The sequence below is a fragment of the Orcinus orca genome, chromosome 9 (genome assembly GCF_937001465.1).
Source record: "Orcinus orca chromosome 9, mOrcOrc1.1, whole genome shotgun sequence".
NCBI classification, from domain to species: domain Eukaryota; kingdom Metazoa; phylum Chordata; class Mammalia; order Artiodactyla; family Delphinidae; genus Orcinus; species Orcinus orca.
Window position 1 is genome coordinate 92,967,748 of NC_064567.1, and position 19,422 is coordinate 92,987,169.

General features: G+C 36.1%; 1 protein-coding gene across 5 annotated transcripts in view; it reads left to right on the plus strand.

Annotated features, from left to right (window-relative positions):
* SUGCT (succinyl-CoA:glutarate-CoA transferase) overlaps nucleotides 1-19,422 on the plus strand; it is a 683,662-nt gene that overhangs the window by 294,568 nt on the left and 369,672 nt on the right. Inside the window, exon 13 of one of the 5 annotated variants that reach the window (XM_033438335.2) lies at nucleotides 2,518-8,185. The exons of 3 other annotated variants lie outside the window; for them this stretch is intronic. In XM_033438335.2, coding sequence (XP_033294226.2) covers nucleotides 2,518-2,664 — 147 coding nt within the window. In that variant the 3' untranslated portion in view covers nucleotides 2,665-8,185. Of the gene's footprint in view, nucleotides 1-2,500; nucleotides 8,186-19,422 lie in introns of those variants that run through there. One more of the 5 variants, XM_033438350.2, reaches the window with a different exon arrangement.

Genomic DNA, 19,422 nt, shown 5'->3' on the forward strand with positions numbered 1-19,422 from the left:
GTCAGGGCATGTGTTTTCCCTGAAAAATAGAAATATAGACAATTGAAAGGTTGGAGTCAGGCACACAGAGATCATTCTCTGCAGAAGGAAATGGGAGGACCTTCACAGCTGTAGTCCCCCTCTCATCGTATGGCTGTCTTAAAATGTACAAAGCAAGTCATCATTAGTTCTGCTGATGAGGGGCTTTCTATATGCTTTGATTAATGTGCATTACTCGTGGAGAATAAATGTACTTGAATAGAGATTCGTGCTGTACATTGCTTACAGACTCCTTCTTGGGGTACAGAAATAAGGATCATCTGAAAAAATATTTCTTCTATAACATTGTTCAAATGATTTTTTTTAGATAATGTCAAAATAATAAGTTTTGATTTTATTACTTTAATCAGTATCACTGCAAGCAATTTACCATTTCTCAGATTCACATATTAATCCCACAATGTAGAGGAACTGCTTTTTTCTATGAAACTTTCGCCGTGATTATTCATGTATCTGTCAGCTTCCGTCATTTCAAAATTATAGTTTTTCTCTTTATTCTTTTCATTTTTTATAGCGGTAGATTTTTCTTTGAAATGATTTGTTGAAAATGGAATATACTTTTTTAAGGGAGCAAACTGACTTAATTCTAACTTTGGTACCTTCATGTTACATGAATATCTGTTTAAAGGATAATTGAACTGTGTTCAATTCAATGATTATAATGTTTACTGGAGAAAAAAAGGTGAATGAATGCAGGAATTCTGCTCTGTGCTATTTTTTTCTGCCAAGATTGTGAGTATGGCAACACTTTGTTCCTAATGAAAGAATGGTCAATAAGAATTGGAGAAAAGGGTGCCCACTTGATATGGGCTGAGTCTTTGTGAAAGGGTCCCCACTACGTCAGTGATTAATGCTGGTGATTCCTTGTGATGAGGTAGCAGTTTGTGCACCCTGAATGTAGACCAGAGGGCCAGTTTTCTCACTTCAAGCTTTGGCTTTAAGCTGTTGTAGGGGAATGGGTGGGTTTCACCATTATTTTCCTGCTTAAAAGTAGAACCAAGATGTGTAGGACTTCCTATTTAACTCAGTTTGAGGGCACATTTCTCTAGAGAGAATTCCTGAGGGTTTTTCCATCAGCACTTCTGTTGGCTCCATCTGTGTTTCATCAGGAATAAAGGCACCAAAGCAAAAAATGTTATTTTAAAAATTATTAGATATATTCAAGTGTTACTTATTTTTTAGGCTTTGATAAACAAGGATCCAAGGTCCCATCCTTAAAATTGTTCACTTTATGGGCTGGTTCGGATTGAATATTGGGTAATTAGGATTTTCATTCCCAATTTTCCCTTGTAGCTCACTTTAATTACTTTAATTTTTGTATCTCAACTCTTTTGGACCTGCAGGAAGTTTCTATTATTGGTCTATGGCTTATTTTAGTTCTTAAACAATTTTTCAAATGGAGAATAGTGATATTCTAAGTCAGGATACCAACTTTTCCTACTACCCCAAAAGTCTTTGAAAACTGCCTTCTTATCCACCAAAAAGTAGATTCTAATTGTTACAATTCTAATATCAAAAATTCTTAATCATACAGTGATAGTTATTGACAATAGCGTAGAGTTGGTCTCTTATATACCATTTCATTCTTCTTTGGAATTTAAACACCAAAATGTGTGTATAAAATTATCTGGATTTTTAGAAAGACTAGAGAGCAGTGTAATATTAGTACAAGGACCTACTGTATGGCACGGGGAACTCTGCTCAATATTCTGTAACAACCTAATCAGGAAAAGAATTTGAAAAGGAATAGATACATGTGTATGTATAACTGAATCACTTTGTTGTACACCTGAAAGTAACACAACACTGTTAATCAACTGTACTCCAATATGAAATAAAAAGTTGAAAAAAGTAAAAATAAGCAAAGATGACTCTGGCAATTGTTCGTAGGACTGTTTGGCACAAGACGTAAGGGCACCATCTTTATATGCCTGGAAGTGTTTGGCTCTTTTAGAAGGAATTCCCTGTCATTATGTATTTTGAAAGGAATGTAGAAGCTGAAAAAATCAGGGAGTTAAAAAAAATTTGTATAAAATAAATACAGTAGTAAGACCATGGAGTCAGAAGTGTTGGGCAGTTTTATATTTTCTAGGCTTTGGTTTCCTCAATGGTAAAGTGATGAAATAGAATCTTTTCTCTATATTGTAAGTGTTAAATGTGACAATGTTTATCAAAGGCACATAGTAGGGATTGCTAGATGGTAAAAGTTTAGTAAATGGTAATAGCTCTGGTTATGGTGCCCTTTATGGTTATATTTTTATTAAAAAACACTTTCTTTTACTTATTATTTAGTGGATAGAGGCAAATCCAGTGTAGCTGCAGGGATGGGGATCATTAGCTTAAAATCAAGGTCTAACTAATATCCTTTTAAGAAAATCTGTCTGCAGACTTTGTGCCAAGAAGTTCTCAGCCCTTCAGTAATTTTTCTGATTACTGAAAATCTTTTTGTTTTCCGTAAAAGTCTGATTTCCATTCAAGGTGTCCTCCCTTGTTTTTCCCCTGACGAGCTGTGGAGTTTCTTGGCCCTGGGTACATGGAACCGGCCACTTCTGTTCAGATGTGGGACTGCACCGCTGGCGCCCGTGGCCCAGCTCTCCATGTGCACCGTGCCAGCACAGCTGCTAGTTCAACTGAAAATTGATTTGGGTGAAGTACAAGGCCTGGAACTTGGCGCAGGAAGTGAGACTTTGATGAAGTGGAAAGGGGTATGTCTAACCAAAAAAAGAAAGAAGAAAAAAGATTAGAAGCATCAAAGAGCAGGAGATAATTTTCTGTGGGCCTACTTATCAAGTGGACCATTTATGTTTCATCTGTGGTTTGAACGTGGTAGACAACAAAAATTTGCTTGATGGTCGAAACTGTTCCTAACCAAAATAATTTCCTCATAGTCTCATGTTCTGAGAAAACTTGCCTTTTTGACTCAACTGAAACAACAAATGATTCTTTTTTTTCTGGGATAGATGCAAGGGTGTCTACCTTTTATCCTCTGATTATATGCTACAGACCTTTGCACAGTTAAAATGATCCTGCAGGCATCCACTGTTAAGTCAATCAGCAGTACTACAGGAGATTTTGGTCTGTATTTACTGCTATCTCTGAGAAATTTTGATCCAAAACCCTTTTAGTGGTAGTTTTATTGTTTTTTCTCCCTCAATGATAAATTATCTGTGGAAAACTCTGTGCATTGTAGAAGTATAATATAGATTATCTGCATATAGATTTGAATAGTCATGTTTCCAAGTGCTTTCTTAAAATATCTTCTTTTAATCAGGCCAAGATTGTGTAGTACATTAAAGGAATTCTTAAAAAGTTTAAAAAACTTACTAGATGACCTCAGTATGGTCCTATTTAACATACCCTTGGGAACATGTGCATGAAATACATTGTGGTTTGAGGTTTTCCAACCCAAACAGACTTAAAAGAAAATGCAGCTTTTAATAGAAACTATTCAAATTCCTGCAAAAATAGGTATGGATCTCACCACTGAGAGGGTTTAAAAGCATCATTATCTACCATGAGAATCAAAAGAGAATGTGTTATCCTGCTTTTTCTATTTTGCTCAAGACCGTAAATTTGGCGGTTCTAGTGTATCACCATTTTTGAATGAAATGCTCAGTTAAAAAATATATGTGTATGTGAATGACTGAACCTCTGATTAATGTTTTTCTTTCTCCTTGATGCCATGACCTGTGGGTGGGGAAGAGAGGGCAAAGGATGTCGCAAAACTGGTGTTATTTAACAGAGTCTTCACATTTATACCACACAAGTTGAATCCATCAGGTGTAAGACATCACCCTGAAGCATCACTTCTGAGAACTATTGGGAGGGAAATATCAGAACTGAAATATCACAGCTGGCCCTGATTTTAACTGGTGCCAAACACCTGCAGACTCTAAAAGGATACCAAAATAAAACCCCACCCTGTGGCAGCAAGCCAGCCCTTAACAACCCTTCCTTAACTTTGCATCACCATCAAGATTAATTTAACATTTTCTACAGAAACCTTATTCTTCCTGTCCCAGAAGGCCATTATAACTCCTGTAGCCAATCTTTCGTATGGGATAAATATGTCATAGAAACAGAGTGAAGTCTTGAAATATTTGATAGCTTAAAATTATCTGTTGTTTTCATATCATTATTTGTGGAAGCCTGTGAAGTTGGAGGCTTTATTAATCTCTAGGCTAGCTCATATTCTCCAAGTGACTTTGTTTTAGCACATTTTGGCAAAATATCTGAGCATCTGGGGGAAAAAAGCCTTCAGGATTCATATAGTAAGTGTCAGAAACTCCCCAAAATACAGAGCTATTTTTCAAGTCCTTTCTACCTATACATGCAGACACACATGTGCACACATGCACACACATACATACACACATGCACTACTGATGCATTTTAAAGATTGCCTTTTGAATGACATTAGTTAATATTTATTGAAATGCAGTTGTGTAGCCCTGGGAGGGTCATACAAATCAAGCAAAATTATATCCTTGTTTCTAATACTGCTGGGAAATACATACATACAGTGCTCCCTGTAACTGGAAAACAGTTGATGAAGATCTGAGGTAAAACAGTATGTCTGGAAATAATTCCTAGTAGACAAAAGAGATACAAAAATAAAATTTATGTATATCTCTGAGTATATATGACACATTTCAGATAGTGAACAAATTCAGACATTTTGTTCTGTGATACCTGGGTATAATATTTTCAGTTTTGGAAAAAATAATCTGTTTCATACGTAAGTGATCAAATGAAATAAAAATTGAAAGTTTAAGGATTCAATTTTATATTAAAATATAAGACAATGATATCCAATTTTATTTTGTTGTGTTGAAAAGAATCGTAATACAGAAAAACCTCATGCGTTATCATGTAAGAGGAAACCTATTGAAATGTCAAATAAAAGTTAAGGTCTTAGTATTACATTACTGGCATTTTATGTTCATTCTTTATGTATACCTAGGAAATTTGGATGCATCGGGTTTTTTTAAGCTATCACACTTACATATTTAGATATCTAACTGGAATGCCTTGGACATTACCTGATTGACATTGATGGAGAAAAGGTAATAGAATTTATGTTAAAGAAAAAAGTCTCTCTTTTTGTTATTTTCATGAAAGGCATGGTTCAGGGCAGAGGAGACTAGTCACTTTTTCATTCTGTCAGTCACTCAGTTATTTGTTCAGCAAATAGTAATTTCTGGCCTGCTATATATGTATGGTCTTTTAATTTTTTTTATTTTTGGCTGCGATGGGTCTTGTGGCTGCACACGGGCTTTCTCTAGTTGCAGCGAGTGGGGGCTACTCTTCTTTGCGGTGCACGGGCTTCTCACTGCGGTGGCTTCTCTTGTTGCGGAGCACGGGCTCTAGGCCCGCGGGCTTCAGTAGTTGCAGCACGTGGGCTCAGTAGTTGTGGCACGTGGGCTCTAGAGCACAGGCTCAGTAGTTGTGGTGCACGGGCTTAGTTGCTCCACGGCATGTGGGATCTTCCCGGACCAGGGATCGAACCCTGTCCCCTGCATTGGTAGGTGGATTCTTAACTACTGTGCCACCAGGGAAGTCCTTTATGGTCTTGTATTAGGTATTTGGCCAGGGGAGGGATGAAGGAAAACAGTGAAGCACTAGGACAAAGGTGAAACTATTAAGCATTCAGGAAGGTTGTACAGTCCAGTTTAAGGTAGAAAGTGTCCCGTGTCACAGAACAGTTACACAAAAATGCTCTGAGTATTTTTAGTAGCAAGAAATGATAGGTATAAAGCATCATGAGATTCTCCTATTTAATTAATTAACAAAAGCTTAAAATCTGACAAAGACTTGCAAAATGTCTTAATCATGAAATTTACCAAAGAACTCTTTATCCTTTTAAATACTCTTTGTAATTAGCTTATCATATTACTACTAAATTCCTTCTCAATGATTAAGCGGAATTTAATGGAGGGTTTCAACTCTATTCAGTAATTTTGAAGATATTTGTGATCTGAGAAAGTCTGAAGACTTTTTTATTTTTGGCAAAAGTTATTTTCTCTGTCTCTCCTCTTTCTCACAGTTTATTCATCAGGCTCCACTTATCTCCTATTTCAGAGTAGAGATTCATAGTATAAGCATTGACTTTTACTGAGCCTTGAACTTTCAAGCCAAATACATAATTTATTATTTTGATTAGTAAAAAATAGGAATCAAGAAAGAGTAATCTCAGGAAAGTGCCAATAAAAATCACAGTGAGGAGCTTCCATACTGTTTTCCATAGTGGCTGTACAAATGTACCTTCCCATCAACAGAGCACAGGGTTCCCTTTTCTCCACATCCATGTCAGCATTTGTTCTCTCTTGTTTTTTTCATGATAGACATCCTAACAGGTGTGAAGTGATATCTCACTGTGGTTTTGATTTGCATTTGTCTGATGATTAGTGATGTGTACTTTTTCATGTACCTGTTGGCCATTTGTGTGTCTACTTTGGAAAAATGTCTATTCAAGTCCTTTGCCCATTTTTAATAGAAGTATACATTAAATAATTTGAAGTTTATCAATACAGTAGAACAATATATTGCCTTTATCTCATGGTTTTGAGGAATGACATGGAAAGTGTTCATTTATAAAAATAAAAATGCAGCATACAAAATTGTGTATATTGTATGATCTCAATTTTGTAAAACTGTTCTCTTGAAAACAATCGTATGTTACTTTGTAATCAGGAAAATAAAAGGTTTAAATATTCCCATAGCTTAAATAGTTTCTTAAGTGGAAATTTAAAATGAATTTTTGTTATTTTTAAATAGTTAAAAGAGATGCCAATACGGAATGCTATGATTTCACATATGTATTCAAATGAAAATACTTTTTTATTGAGGTGTAACTGACATATAACATTTATTAGTTTCAAGTGTACAACGTAATGATTAGATATTTGTATATAGCGTGAAATGATCACCACAATAAATCAATTTAAAATCCATCACCATCCATAGTTAAAAATTTTTTTTCTTATGATGAGAGCTTTTAAGATCTACTTTCTCAGCAACTTTCAAATATATAGCTTATTAACTATAGTCCCCATGCTGTACATTACATCTCCATGACTTATTTATTTTATAGCTGGAAGTTTGTACTTTTTGACTCCCTTTGCCCATAAAGATACTTTTAAGTATCATTTATTGTAGTTATTTACATACATTAGAAACATTCTAGTTGTACTATTGGTAGTACTGAACATGAACGATGATTGACAAGGACTGAGCACTATTGATATTTTAAGAACTTTTCTAAAATGATTAATAATGAAGGCGGAATAGGTACAAAATGGTGTATTTGTCACCTAAAGAGAGCTTGGAATGGAGTTCTACGTTCTTTGAGAACTCAGCAGTTAAAAATGCACCCTGAATTTGCAATTTATCTCTTTTATTTTTGTCAGTGTGCTTTAGGTGTTGTACTAAGAAACCACTGACTAACCTAAGGACATGAATATTTACATCTATATTTTCTTATAAGAGTTTTACAATATTTAAGTCTTATATTCAGGTCTATGATCCATTTTGAGTGTGTGTGTGTGTGTATGTGTGTGTATGTATGTATGAATTTATCTCATTGTTCCAGCATCGTTTGTTGAAAAGATTATTCTTTTCCCATTGAATTTTCTTGGCACTCTTGTTCAAAATCCATTGGCTATTAAAGAAAGGTTAATTTCAGAAGTTTGATTATTTAAGAGTGTCTTGATTAATTTTCATATTTGTGTGAATTTCTCAAACTTTCTAAGTTTGATTTCTAATTGTATTCACTGTGTTTGAAAAACATACTTTGTGTGATTTCAACTTCTTCAAATTTATGGAGGCTTATGTTATGCCCTAGCATAGAATCGATCTGCAGAATGTTCCATGTGTTCTTAAGAAGAATGTATATTTTGTTGAAGTATTCTGTAGATGTCTATTAGGTCTTGTTTATACCATTGTTTAACTCTTGTATTTCCTTGCTGATCTTCTGCCTAGTCATTATATCCATTATGGAAAGTTGAGTGTTGACTTCTCCACCTCATACTCTTGCATTGTCTGTCTAACCTTTCCGTCAGTTTTTGCTTCATGTATTTTTGGGCTCTGTTATGTGCATATATGCTTATCATGGTTATATCTTCCTGATGGATTGTCCCTTTTATCATCATGTCTCTCTCTTTACTTCTATAACATGTTTTCTTTTAATATCTATTTTCTGATATTTCTGATATATATATATATATATATATATTAATATAACCACCCATTCTCTTTATGGTTGTGGTTTGCATTGTACATCTTTTTCCATCCTTTTATTTTCAGCCTGTTTGCATATTTGAATCTAAAGTATCTCTCACATAGATAGTATATAGTTGGGTCCTGTTTCTTTAAAATCCAATTTGCAAATATCTGCTTTTTAATTGAATTTTATTTTTTTTAACATCTTTATTGGAGTATAATTGCTTTCCAATGGTGTGTTAGTATAAAAGAGTGAATCAGGGCTTCCCTGGTGGTACAGTGGTTGAGAGTCCGCCTGCTGATGCAGGGGACATGTGTTCGTACCCCGGTCTGGGAAGATCCCACATGCCGTGGAGCGGCTAGGCCCATCAGCCACAGCCGCTGAGCCTGCGCGTCCGGAGCCTGTGCTCCGCAGCGAAAGAGGCCACAACAGTGAGAGGCCCGTGTACCGCAAAAAAAAAAAAGAATGAATCAGCTATACGTATACGTATATCTCGATATCCCCTCCCTCTTACGTCTCCCTCCGACCCTCCCTATCCCACCCCTCTAGGTGGACACAAAGCACAGAGCTGATCTCCCTGTGCTATGCGGCTGCTTCCCACTAGCTACCTGTTTTACATTTGGTAGTGTATATATGTCCATGCCACTCTCTCACTTCGTCCCAGCTTACCCTTCACCCTCCCTATGTCCTCAAGTCCATTCTCTATGTCTATGTATTTATTCCTGTCATACCCCTAGGTTTTTCAGAACCAATTTTTTTTTTTTTTAGATTACATATGTATGTGTCAGCATATGGTATTTGTTCTTCTCTTTCTGCCTTACTTCACTCTGTATGACAGACTCTAGGTCCATCCACCTCACTACAAATAACTCAATTTCATTTCTGTTTATGGCTGAGTAATATTCCATTGTATATATGCGCCACATCTTCTTTATACATTCATCTGTTGATGGACACTTAGGTTGCTTCCATGTCTTGGCTATTGTAAGTAGAGCTGCAGTGAACATTGTGGTACGTGACTCTTCTTGAATTATGGTTTTCTCAGGATATATGCCCAGTAGTGGAATTGCTAAGTCATATGGTAGCTCTGTTTTTAGTTTTTTAAGGAACCTCTATGCTGCTCTCCATAGTGGCTGTATCAATTCACATTCCCACCAATAGTGCAAGAGGGTTCCCTTTTTTCCACACCCTCTCCAGCACTTACTGTTTGTAGACATTTTGATAATGGCCATTCTGACTGGTGTGAGGTGATACCTCATTGTAGTTTTGATTTGCATTTCTCTAATAATTAGTGACATTGATGATTCTTTCATGTGTTTGTTGGCAAGCTGTGTATCTTCTTTGGAGAAATGTCTATTTAGGTATTCTGCCCATTTTTGAATTGGGTTGTTTGCTTTTTTGATCTTGAGCTGCTTGAATATTTTGGAGATTAATCCTTTGTCAGTTGCTTCATTTGCAAATATTTTCTCCCATTCTGAGGGTTGTCTTTTGGTCTTGTTTATGGTTTCCTTTGCTGTGCAAAAGCTTTGAAGTTTCATTAGGTCCCATTTGTTTATTTTTGTTTTTATTTCCATTTCTCTAGGAGGTGGGTCAAAAAGGATCTTGCTGTGATTTATGTCATAGAGTGTTCTGCCTATGTTTTCCTCTAAGAGTTTGATAGTGTCTGGCCTTACATTTAGGTCTTTAATCCATTTTGAGTGTATTTTTGTGTATGGTGTTAGGGAGAGTTCTAATTTCATTCTTTTACATATAGCTGTCCAGATTTCCCAGCACCACTTATTGAAGAGGCTGTCTTTTCTCCATTGTGTATTTTTGCCTCCTTTATCAAAGACAAGGTGACTATATATGCGTGGGTTTATCTCTGGGCTTTCTATCCTGTTCCATTGATCTATATTTCTGTTTTTGTGCCAGTACCATGGTGTCTTGATTATGGTAGCTTTGTAATATAGTCTGAAGTCAGGGAGCCTGATTCTCCAGCTCTGTTTTTCTTTCTCAAGATTGCTTTGGCTATTCGGGGTCTTTTGTGTTTTCACACACATTGTGAAATTTTTTGTTCTAGTTCTGTGAAAAATGCCAGTGGTAGTTTGATAGGGATTGCATTGAATCTGTAGATTGCTTTGGGCAGTATAGTCATTTTCACAATGTTGATTCTTCCAGTCCAAGAACATGGTATATCTCTCCATCTGTTGGTATCATCTTTAATTTCTTTCATCCATGTCTTATAGTTTTCTGCATACATGTCTTGTGTCTCCTTAGGTAGGTTTATTCCTAGGTATTTTATTCTTTTTGTTGCAGTGGTAAATGGAAGTGTTTCCTTAATTTCTCTTTCAGATTTTTCATCATTAGTGTATAGGAATGCTAGAGATTTCTGTGTATTAATTTTGTATCCTGCTACTTTACCAAATTCATTGATTAGCTCTAGTAGTTTTCTGGTAGCATCTTTAGGATTCTCTATGTATAATGTCATGTCATCTGCAAACAGTGACAGTTTTACTTCTTCTTTTCTGATTTAGATTCCTTTTATTTCTTTTTCTTCTCTGATTGCTGTGGCTAAAACTTCCAAAACTATGTTGAATAATAGTGGTGAGAGTGGGCAACCTTGTCTTGTTCATGATCTTAGTCAAAATGATTTCAGTTTTTCACCATTGAGAATGATGTTTGCTGTGTGTTTGTCATATATGGCCTTTATTATGTTGAAATAAGTTCCCTCTATGCCTTCTTTCTGGAGGTTTTTTATCATAAATGGGTGTGAATTTTGTCAAAAGCTTTTTTGCATCTATTGAGATACTCATATGGTTTTTCTCCCTCAATTTGTTAATGTGGTGTATCACATTGATTGATTTGCATATATTGAAGAATCTGCTTGCATTCCTGGGATAAACCCCACTTGATGATGGTGTATGATCCATTTAATGTGCTGTTGGATTCTGTTTGCTAGTGTTTTGTTGAGTATTTTTGCATCTATTTTCATCAGTGATATTGACCTGTTGGTTTCTTTTTTGGTGACATCTTTGTCTGGTTTTGGTATCAGGGTGATGATGGCCTCGTAGAATGAGTTTGGGAGTGTTCCTCCCTCTGCTATATTTTGGAAGAGTTTTAGAAGGATAGATGTTAGCTCTTCTCTAAATGTTTGATAGAATTCACCTGTGAAGCCATCTGGTCCTGGGTTTTTGTTTGTTGGAAGATTTTTAATCACAGTTTCAATTTCAGTGCTTATGATTGGTCTGTTTATATTTTCTATTTCTTCCTGGTTCAGTCTCAGAAGGTTGTGCTTTTCTAAGAATTTGTCCATTTCTTCCAGGTTGTCCATTTTATTGGCATATAGTTGCTTGTAGTAATCTCTCATGATCCTTTGTATTTCTGTAGTGTTAGTTGTTACTTCTCCTTTTTCACTTCTAATTCTATTGATTTGAGTCTTTTCCCTTTTTTTCTTAATGAGTCTGGCTAATGGTTTATCAGTTTTGTTTATCCTCTCAAAGAACCTGATTGAATTGTTTAAGCCGTTCACACTCACTTTTATTATTGATAGGATTTCCAGCCAACATTTGCTCTCTGTTTCATGTGTTTATTTTTCTATTTCCTTTTCATTGCTTTCATTTGCATTAAGTGGGTATTTTCTAATGTAACATTTAAATTCTTTTAGTGATTTTTGGTGATATTTTTGAAATTTTTCTTATTAGTTTCTCTAGGCCTATAATGTATATCTTAACTTATCAGGTTTGACTTCAGTTTTATACCAACTTAGTTACAGTGAAATATGGAAACTTTACTCCTATATAACTCCTATAGATATGTATGTATATTATAAACTCAGCAATACAGTTATAACTGTTACTCTATAAATGTTATGTAATATTAAGTTTTTCAAGGAAGCTGATGAAAGAAATGAGAGCTAATTTATATTTATAGAATTTTTAATATTAATTTTATGTATGCTATTTTGCCCTCTTAATTTCTTCTCATTGACCTGAGTTCTAGATTTAAGTTGGATTTGATGTCCTTTCCTTACTCCAACACATGTGTTTTGCTCTTATTCACCTCCCTTGTGCTCTTTATTGTCAAATAGATTACATTTCTATATGTTATGCGTTCAACAGTACACTTTTATACATGTTGTTTATTGCAGTAGCATTTTGAATAAGTCAAGAGAAGAAAGGAGAAGAAATATGCAATTGCACTGTTGTTTGTAAATGCCTACATGATTATCTAACTGGTATGCTTTATGTGTGTCAGTGTGTGGATTTGTAGTGCTGTATGGGTCATTTACTTTCATCCTAAAGAATTTTCTTTGGTGTTCAGTGTAATGTAAGTCTGCTACCAACAAATTCTCTCAGCTTTTGTTTATCTGGGATTATCTTTAGTTTGCCTTCATTTGTGAAAGATAGTTTTGCTGGATACAATATTCTTGTTTGATAGTTTTTACTTTCAGCATTTTGAGTATGTTGCTTCACTGCCTTCTAATTCCCATGGTGTCTAATGAGATGTTATATGTTAATCTTATTGGGTTTCCTTTATGTGATGTAATTTTTCTTTTGCTCTTTTCAGGATTTTCTCTTTGTCTTTGAGCATTTTGAGTATGATGTGTCTGGGTGTGTGTTGATCTCTTTACATTTATCCTACTTAGAGTTCATTGAGCTTCTTGGATGGTAAATTAATGTTTTTCATAAAATTTGTAAAGTTTTATTTCTTTGATTCATCTGTTTCTTCTTCTGGTACCCCAATTATGTGTATGTTGGTGCACTTAATGGTGTCTCACATTTCTCTGAAACTTTGTTTAGTTTTCTTAATTATTTTTTCTTTCTGAAATTCAGATTGAATAATTTCTATTAGTCTGCCTCTGAGTTTGAGTTTGCTGATTCTTTCTTCTGATAATTCAAATATATGGTTGAGCCCCTCAAGTGAATTTTTCATTTCAGTTATTGTACTTTTCAACTCCAGAATATCCATTTGATTCCTTTTAATAATTTGAATATTTCTATCTCTTTATTGATATTATCTCTTTGATGAGACATTGTCTTCATATCTTCCTTTAATTCTTTAAGCATAGTTTCCTTTTGTTCTTCAATCATGTATATAATAGCTGCTTTGAAGTTTTTTTCTGCTACGTCCACCATCTGGGCCTCTTCAAAGGCAGTTTCTATTGCCAGCTCTTTCTTTCTGTGTATTGGACACAGTTTACTGTTTCTTTGCATGTGTCATAATTTTTGGTTGATATCTGGACGTTTTAGATCCCCCTACCCCAGAGGTTGTTTTGTTTGTTGCTTACTAGGTCAAACAACAGTGATTTGGCTGTGCTAATTCTGTGAAGTCTTTTTTATCTGCAGTTCACAGCTTCTGATGTCCCAGCTCAGATTGGTTCCACTTGTTTTTATCTTTTACCTAGTGATCACTCCTGGGCAGGCATAAGCCATTGAGTCAGAATATCACACTTGGCGGTTTCAAGGTGATTGGGCTCAGGCTGCATGTTCTGATTAGCTTTCTGTGGGCCATGGTTCTAATGTCACTTCAGTTTTCCAAACTTCTGTAGAGCTATCCAAATCTGTGATGTGTATTCACCACCTAATAGCCAGCCTGAGATCTGGTGGTGGTGTATCTGTCAGTTCAGTTCTCAAAGTGTGGTTTGTTGAATTAAGTATGTGCGTATGCCCAGAAATTCATAAACAGCCTTATGCAGTTATATTCCCAAGCTCCTTTCTCATGACCTCCTTGGTAATTTCCAGTTTCCTGGGGTGCCTCTTTTTGGTCTTCTGGCCAGAATCCTATGGCTTTAGTTATCCTGTTCTCCTGTGCACTTCCATAACTGCTCCTGTCTTTGGGACCAGGTGGCAGCTGGACAGAGATAGGAAAAGAACAATGGATTTAACTCCACTTTTTTGAAACTGCTGTTCCATCAAACTTAAAGGGACGTTCCCCTCTCTTTGGATTTTGGCTTTTGCTGGTTCCCATTGCCTCCTCTAGTCAAAGCTCCTGCTACCACTGTCACCTCAGTACTGCCTGAGAGCTGGGGTAGGGAAATGGATAAAAGAAAGCAAAAACCAGGAGATTTCCACGCTCTCTTTGAGTGTTATGCATTCCCTTTCCTATTCCTTGAGCCAGAACTAGGAGGCTTCTGCTGGAGCTTTCTTTGTCTGCACCTATTTTCATTCTGGCTGCTATAACAAAAATACCATTGACAGGGTTACTAATAAACAACAGAAATTCATTTGTCACATTTCTGGAAGCTGGGAAACCCAAGATCAAGGCACTGGCATATTCACTATCTGAACCCACTTCTTGGTTCATAGGCGGCCATTTTTTTCACTTGATCCTCTCATGGTGGAAGGGGTGAGGGAGCTCTCTGAGGTCTCTTTTATGTTAATCCCATTCTTGAGGGCTCCATTCTCTTGAACTACTCACCTCCCCAGGGCTACATCTCCAAATACTATCCCACTGGAGGACTAGGTTTCAATGTATGAATTTGGCCAGGGGTGCACAAACATTTATCTATAGCAGCGTCCCAGTGCTCAGTTTGTTTCCTATGTGATGGGTTCAGACCTGGGAATACAACAGTAAAAAAAAAACTGATAAACTTTCCACTTATATGGTAGTGTTTGAATTCTGTTCTTCCCCTCTCTGTCTGCTGCTGTTGACTTTTGAGTCCTTAAAAAGCTGCTTCATTTATTCTGTCCAGGTTTTATAGCTGCATTCAGTGGGAGACAATGTAGAGTATACTTATTGCTTCATAGTACCTGGAACCTGAACATTTCAACTTTAAAGCAAACATGTCTTAATATTTAAAAAAAAGTTTCTAGATCATTTTTCTTGAAGAGAATCCTAACACAGTTGTTAAGTTAAAGTAACTCAGAAAGTTCATGTACTTTGCAACTACTTTTTCATGCAAATTAGAATTTTTAGGAAATGTCTAATCAAAACAAAATATAGAAATAAATTGAATGAAGAGGTTAATAAATAACTGGAACTACAGTGGACTCCAACTTTTATACTGATTGTCGGGTAAGCAGATGTTATAGTTTTGAACATTTATATGAATATATTTAGATTAATACATTATTGCTTTTGAATTCTTCATATATTGGGATTTTGTTTAGTTTTTTGTTAAAGTAAAGTGTTTCCTGCTACAGGAAAGAAAGAACATCTTCTGACCTATGGGAATGAGTGGTTAGGTTGTCCTTAAACTATTTTCCTTAAATGTCAATTTTCTATGTTGGTCATCTGACAGTTACCTAGCACTTATTCAGCATTCTCTGGCAAATGCAGTGTTTTAGAGTCTGAAGGAAAACAGAATTCTCAGAAAGAGGAGTAAGGTATCAGAGCCTGCAATGGTCAGGGAGACGGGGCAAAAGTTTTTTTAAGAAAGAGTCTGTTTTCTTGTTTCTGAGCAGTACTAAATCATTCACCAATTTTCACGGCAAATATAATACAAAGCTGGGACCTCCTGCGGTGCTAGGAAGTAAGGAAGTGCCCACAAAATGATGGGAACGTGTGGCAAAGGCATTAATACAAACGAGCCAAGTTCAGAGAGGCCCCAGTAGCCAACACAGGACAATTTGAATAACAAAACAAATATAAGATAATTATAATAATGGACTATAATCCACAGAATAAAATAAATATCCATGACTCCATAGTGATATAAATAAATAATTGAATCAGTCAGTAAATGTGGAAGAATGCAAAGAACTCTTTAGATTGTAGAATTTCAACTAATAAACATAAAAGAATGAGGGAAATAGGAAATAATCTTTAGGTAAACATCACAGTAATAATTATTGCAACAAAGAACTGTTGAAGGGTATTAAAACTATGGTGGACAAGAGGATCTTTGTATAATCTCAATGTATCTCTTTATCTTCTCAGTTATAAAGAAAAACTAGGAACTTCACCGTGGGGAACTCTTACTGACATCAGCTTAACCAAGTGATTCAAGTTAGTAGCACCAGTAATAAGATCTGACAACATCATGAATCTTTCGTTATGATGCATAGCATCGCTTTCTTGCCCCAAATTTAATTGTGGGAAAATATCTGACCAACTCAAATTGAGAAATTCTATAAAATGCCTGACCAGTGCTCTTCAAAAGTGTCAAGGTTATGCAAGACAAAGACTGAGGAACTGTCCTAGATTGGAGAATGCTAAAAAAATATGACAGTTATTTGCAATGTGGGATACTAGATTGTATCCTGGTCCAGAGAAAAGGGCATTAGTGTGACACTTGTCAAAATTCCAAGTCTCGAGATTAGTTAGTGATATTGTTTCGATTTTAATTTTTTGCTTTTGATAACCAAACATCTGCTATTAACATCTTATATGTTAATAGCAGAAGATGGGTGATGAGTATTTGAGAACCGTGCTTTGCAACTTTTCTGTCCACCTAAAATTATTTCAAAATAAAAAGTAAAAAAAAAACACAGAAATTTTATTTCAAACACCTCACATTGTATAAATACAAAGGTAAAGAGCCTTGCATTAAAAAAATGAAAGTGTGAAGTGTCAAAGGGGAGTCCTCTATAGAACATGCAAAATAAAATTTCAAGTTTTATTGCTTCTCAGGTGTCCATCATTTAAAAGCAATGCTTATCAAAATATCAGAGGGCTCTTATATGCCATTGCATTTGTTTTTCTCACATTTCAAATTGACTGATTATAATAATTCTCTCTTTGCTGTACAGGGACGTGAGACTCTGAGTAGTATGAAGCCTGAACTATTATTGATATTTCTGCATCATAGTTGAGATTTTATTTCTGATGCCTGAGGACCACTAAGACAGCAACACACGCAATCAAATGTTCAGATCTTTTTCACACAACTGTAGTTGATCCCTTGTCAAGAATTTAAATGAAAGATAATTTAAATTCATTTTTCTTTAGAAAACAGATTTTTGCTAATTTATAAAATGTAATTAAAATGTTACCAGAATGCAGTTACTCTTGGAAATACTTCTCTACAGATTCTCATTTTTGCAAAATAGATATGTCTCTTTTAACTTTTATGAAAAATGGTTAAATTTTCACAATTGGCTTCAGAAGCTATCCAGTTTCTTAGTGGTACACTAAGTGTCAATAGTTGTTGTAAGCCCTTTTATATCATCAGGCAGTGATTCTCAAACAGGATGTGCATTAGAGTCACCTGGGGGACTTTTCCAAAATCTAGTTCCTGGAGCTCTAGCATCAGGGATTCTGATAACACAAGTCAGTATGGAGTTAAGGATATCTGGATTTTTAGAAGATTCCCCAAGGCTTGTACTGTAGAAATGTAGAATGCTTTGGAGAGGGGAGAATGTCATGGTTATGAACATGGTCTTTCTAGTTGCGACAGACCTGGCTTTTTTTTTTCCACAAATAAATTATGAATTTAATTTAGAAACATGACAAAAATGGGCAAAGGATAAGATAGAAAACTCCTACCAAACTGAAAAAAAGGTGTATGCAGTTTATATTGTTAGATAAGCAGACCTGACTTTTATTTGGGCTCTGCCACTTACTCACTGGATGACTTTGGGCATTACTCAACCCTCATATGCCTCAGTTTACTCCTCTATAAAATAGATGTTTTAATGATTTTGACCTCATCTTTTTTTTTAATATTTCAATGAGAGAAGATAGTGCATATAAAGTGTTTAAAATGAAGGCAATGTTTATTGATTAGTTGTTTAAGATGATTAGATGTTTTCTGGAAAATGCCATAGTGGAAGGGAAGGTATTTCAGGCAGAAGCAGCAACCAAGCAAGGGAATGGGATATGTGAAAAATGCCTGGGGAAATGTGAGAAGGGCAGGTGGTGTGTTATGGCTGGAGCATAGAGTGTGGATGAGATATGGTAGGAGGTGAAAATGGAGAACCCAAGAGTCGTTTTATGGAATACTTCATGCCATGCTGAAGAGTTTGATCTGTATCCAAACTGTCTGTCAGAACATGTAGTATGATGCCAGCTCCTGGAAGTGCAGCAGATGTACTCATACCAGCAGCAGTGTATTCTGGTGATCCTGGGTAGCTATGAAGCCCAGGAGAATGTAGGATGTAGGTATGCCTGTGTACACCTATATACGACATATGTCGTGTCTATTAGTCCCAGAGTAGAGTTTCAGTATGGAAAGTAGAAGTTCTAAGGTCCAAGCCATATTTGACACAGCCTACCAAAAAAAAATACATTTTCAGGTTAATGGGAACTTAATCATTACAGCTATTCATTCTTTGTTTTATACCGTATCAGCCATAAATCTGGGACTGAACCTCTCATCAACTCTAATTCGGGTATTAATCAAACTATATATGACCAGTGAACGAGCACTGGGAAGAAGTACGCCCCAGGTTACAGGAAGTCAGCTACGTTAATATATAGATGTGTGCGGGCATGTTGGGGAATGGTATTTATTGAACTGCAACTGCACTGACATATCCCATTCTAAGCTCTACTCCTAGCCATCTTGGATTGTGAAATCTGTTTTAAAGAGCTTTCCCCAGGATAAGATTCAGTTCCTAGTCCCATGGAGCTCCATTTTACTTATCCTCAGATTGTCACTAAACCAGGGGGAAGCCAGGACCTGACTGCGTGGGGACATCCGTATGCAGGGGCAGACACAGGCTAAGCGTGATGCCATTCTGTACTCTGGGATCCTCTGACCCAAGGCACACAGTGCCATCATGTCATTGAAAAAGTTAACTTTTATCCCATAAAAGTTTATGAATGCATCTAGGGTTTATTTAAATTAGAAAATTCTCACACAGATAGTGGTGGCTGCAAAGTATAGAGGCTCAGAGAAGTATATACAAACTATATTAGAAGTACAATTAAATAAGGACTATATTTTTTCAGAGTCTGAGAAACTTGGACTTGGAAAAGAAGATGCCTTAGGGGCTTCCCTGGTAGCGCAGTGGTTGGGAGTCTGCCTACTGATGCGGGGGACACGGGTTCGTGCCCCGGTCTGGGAGGATCCCACATGCCGCGGAGCGGCTGGGCCCGTGAGCCATGGCCGCTGAGCCTGCGCGTCCGGAGCCTGTGCTCTGCAGCGGGAGAGGCTGCAACAGTGAGAGGCCCGCGTACCGCAAAAAAAAAAAAATTATAAAAAAAAATAAAGTAAAATAAAAAAAGATGCCTTAGATGGTTATGATGATGATGTGTCATTGTCAGTTCTTCAGTTGCAGCAGTGGGACTCTGGTGGCAGA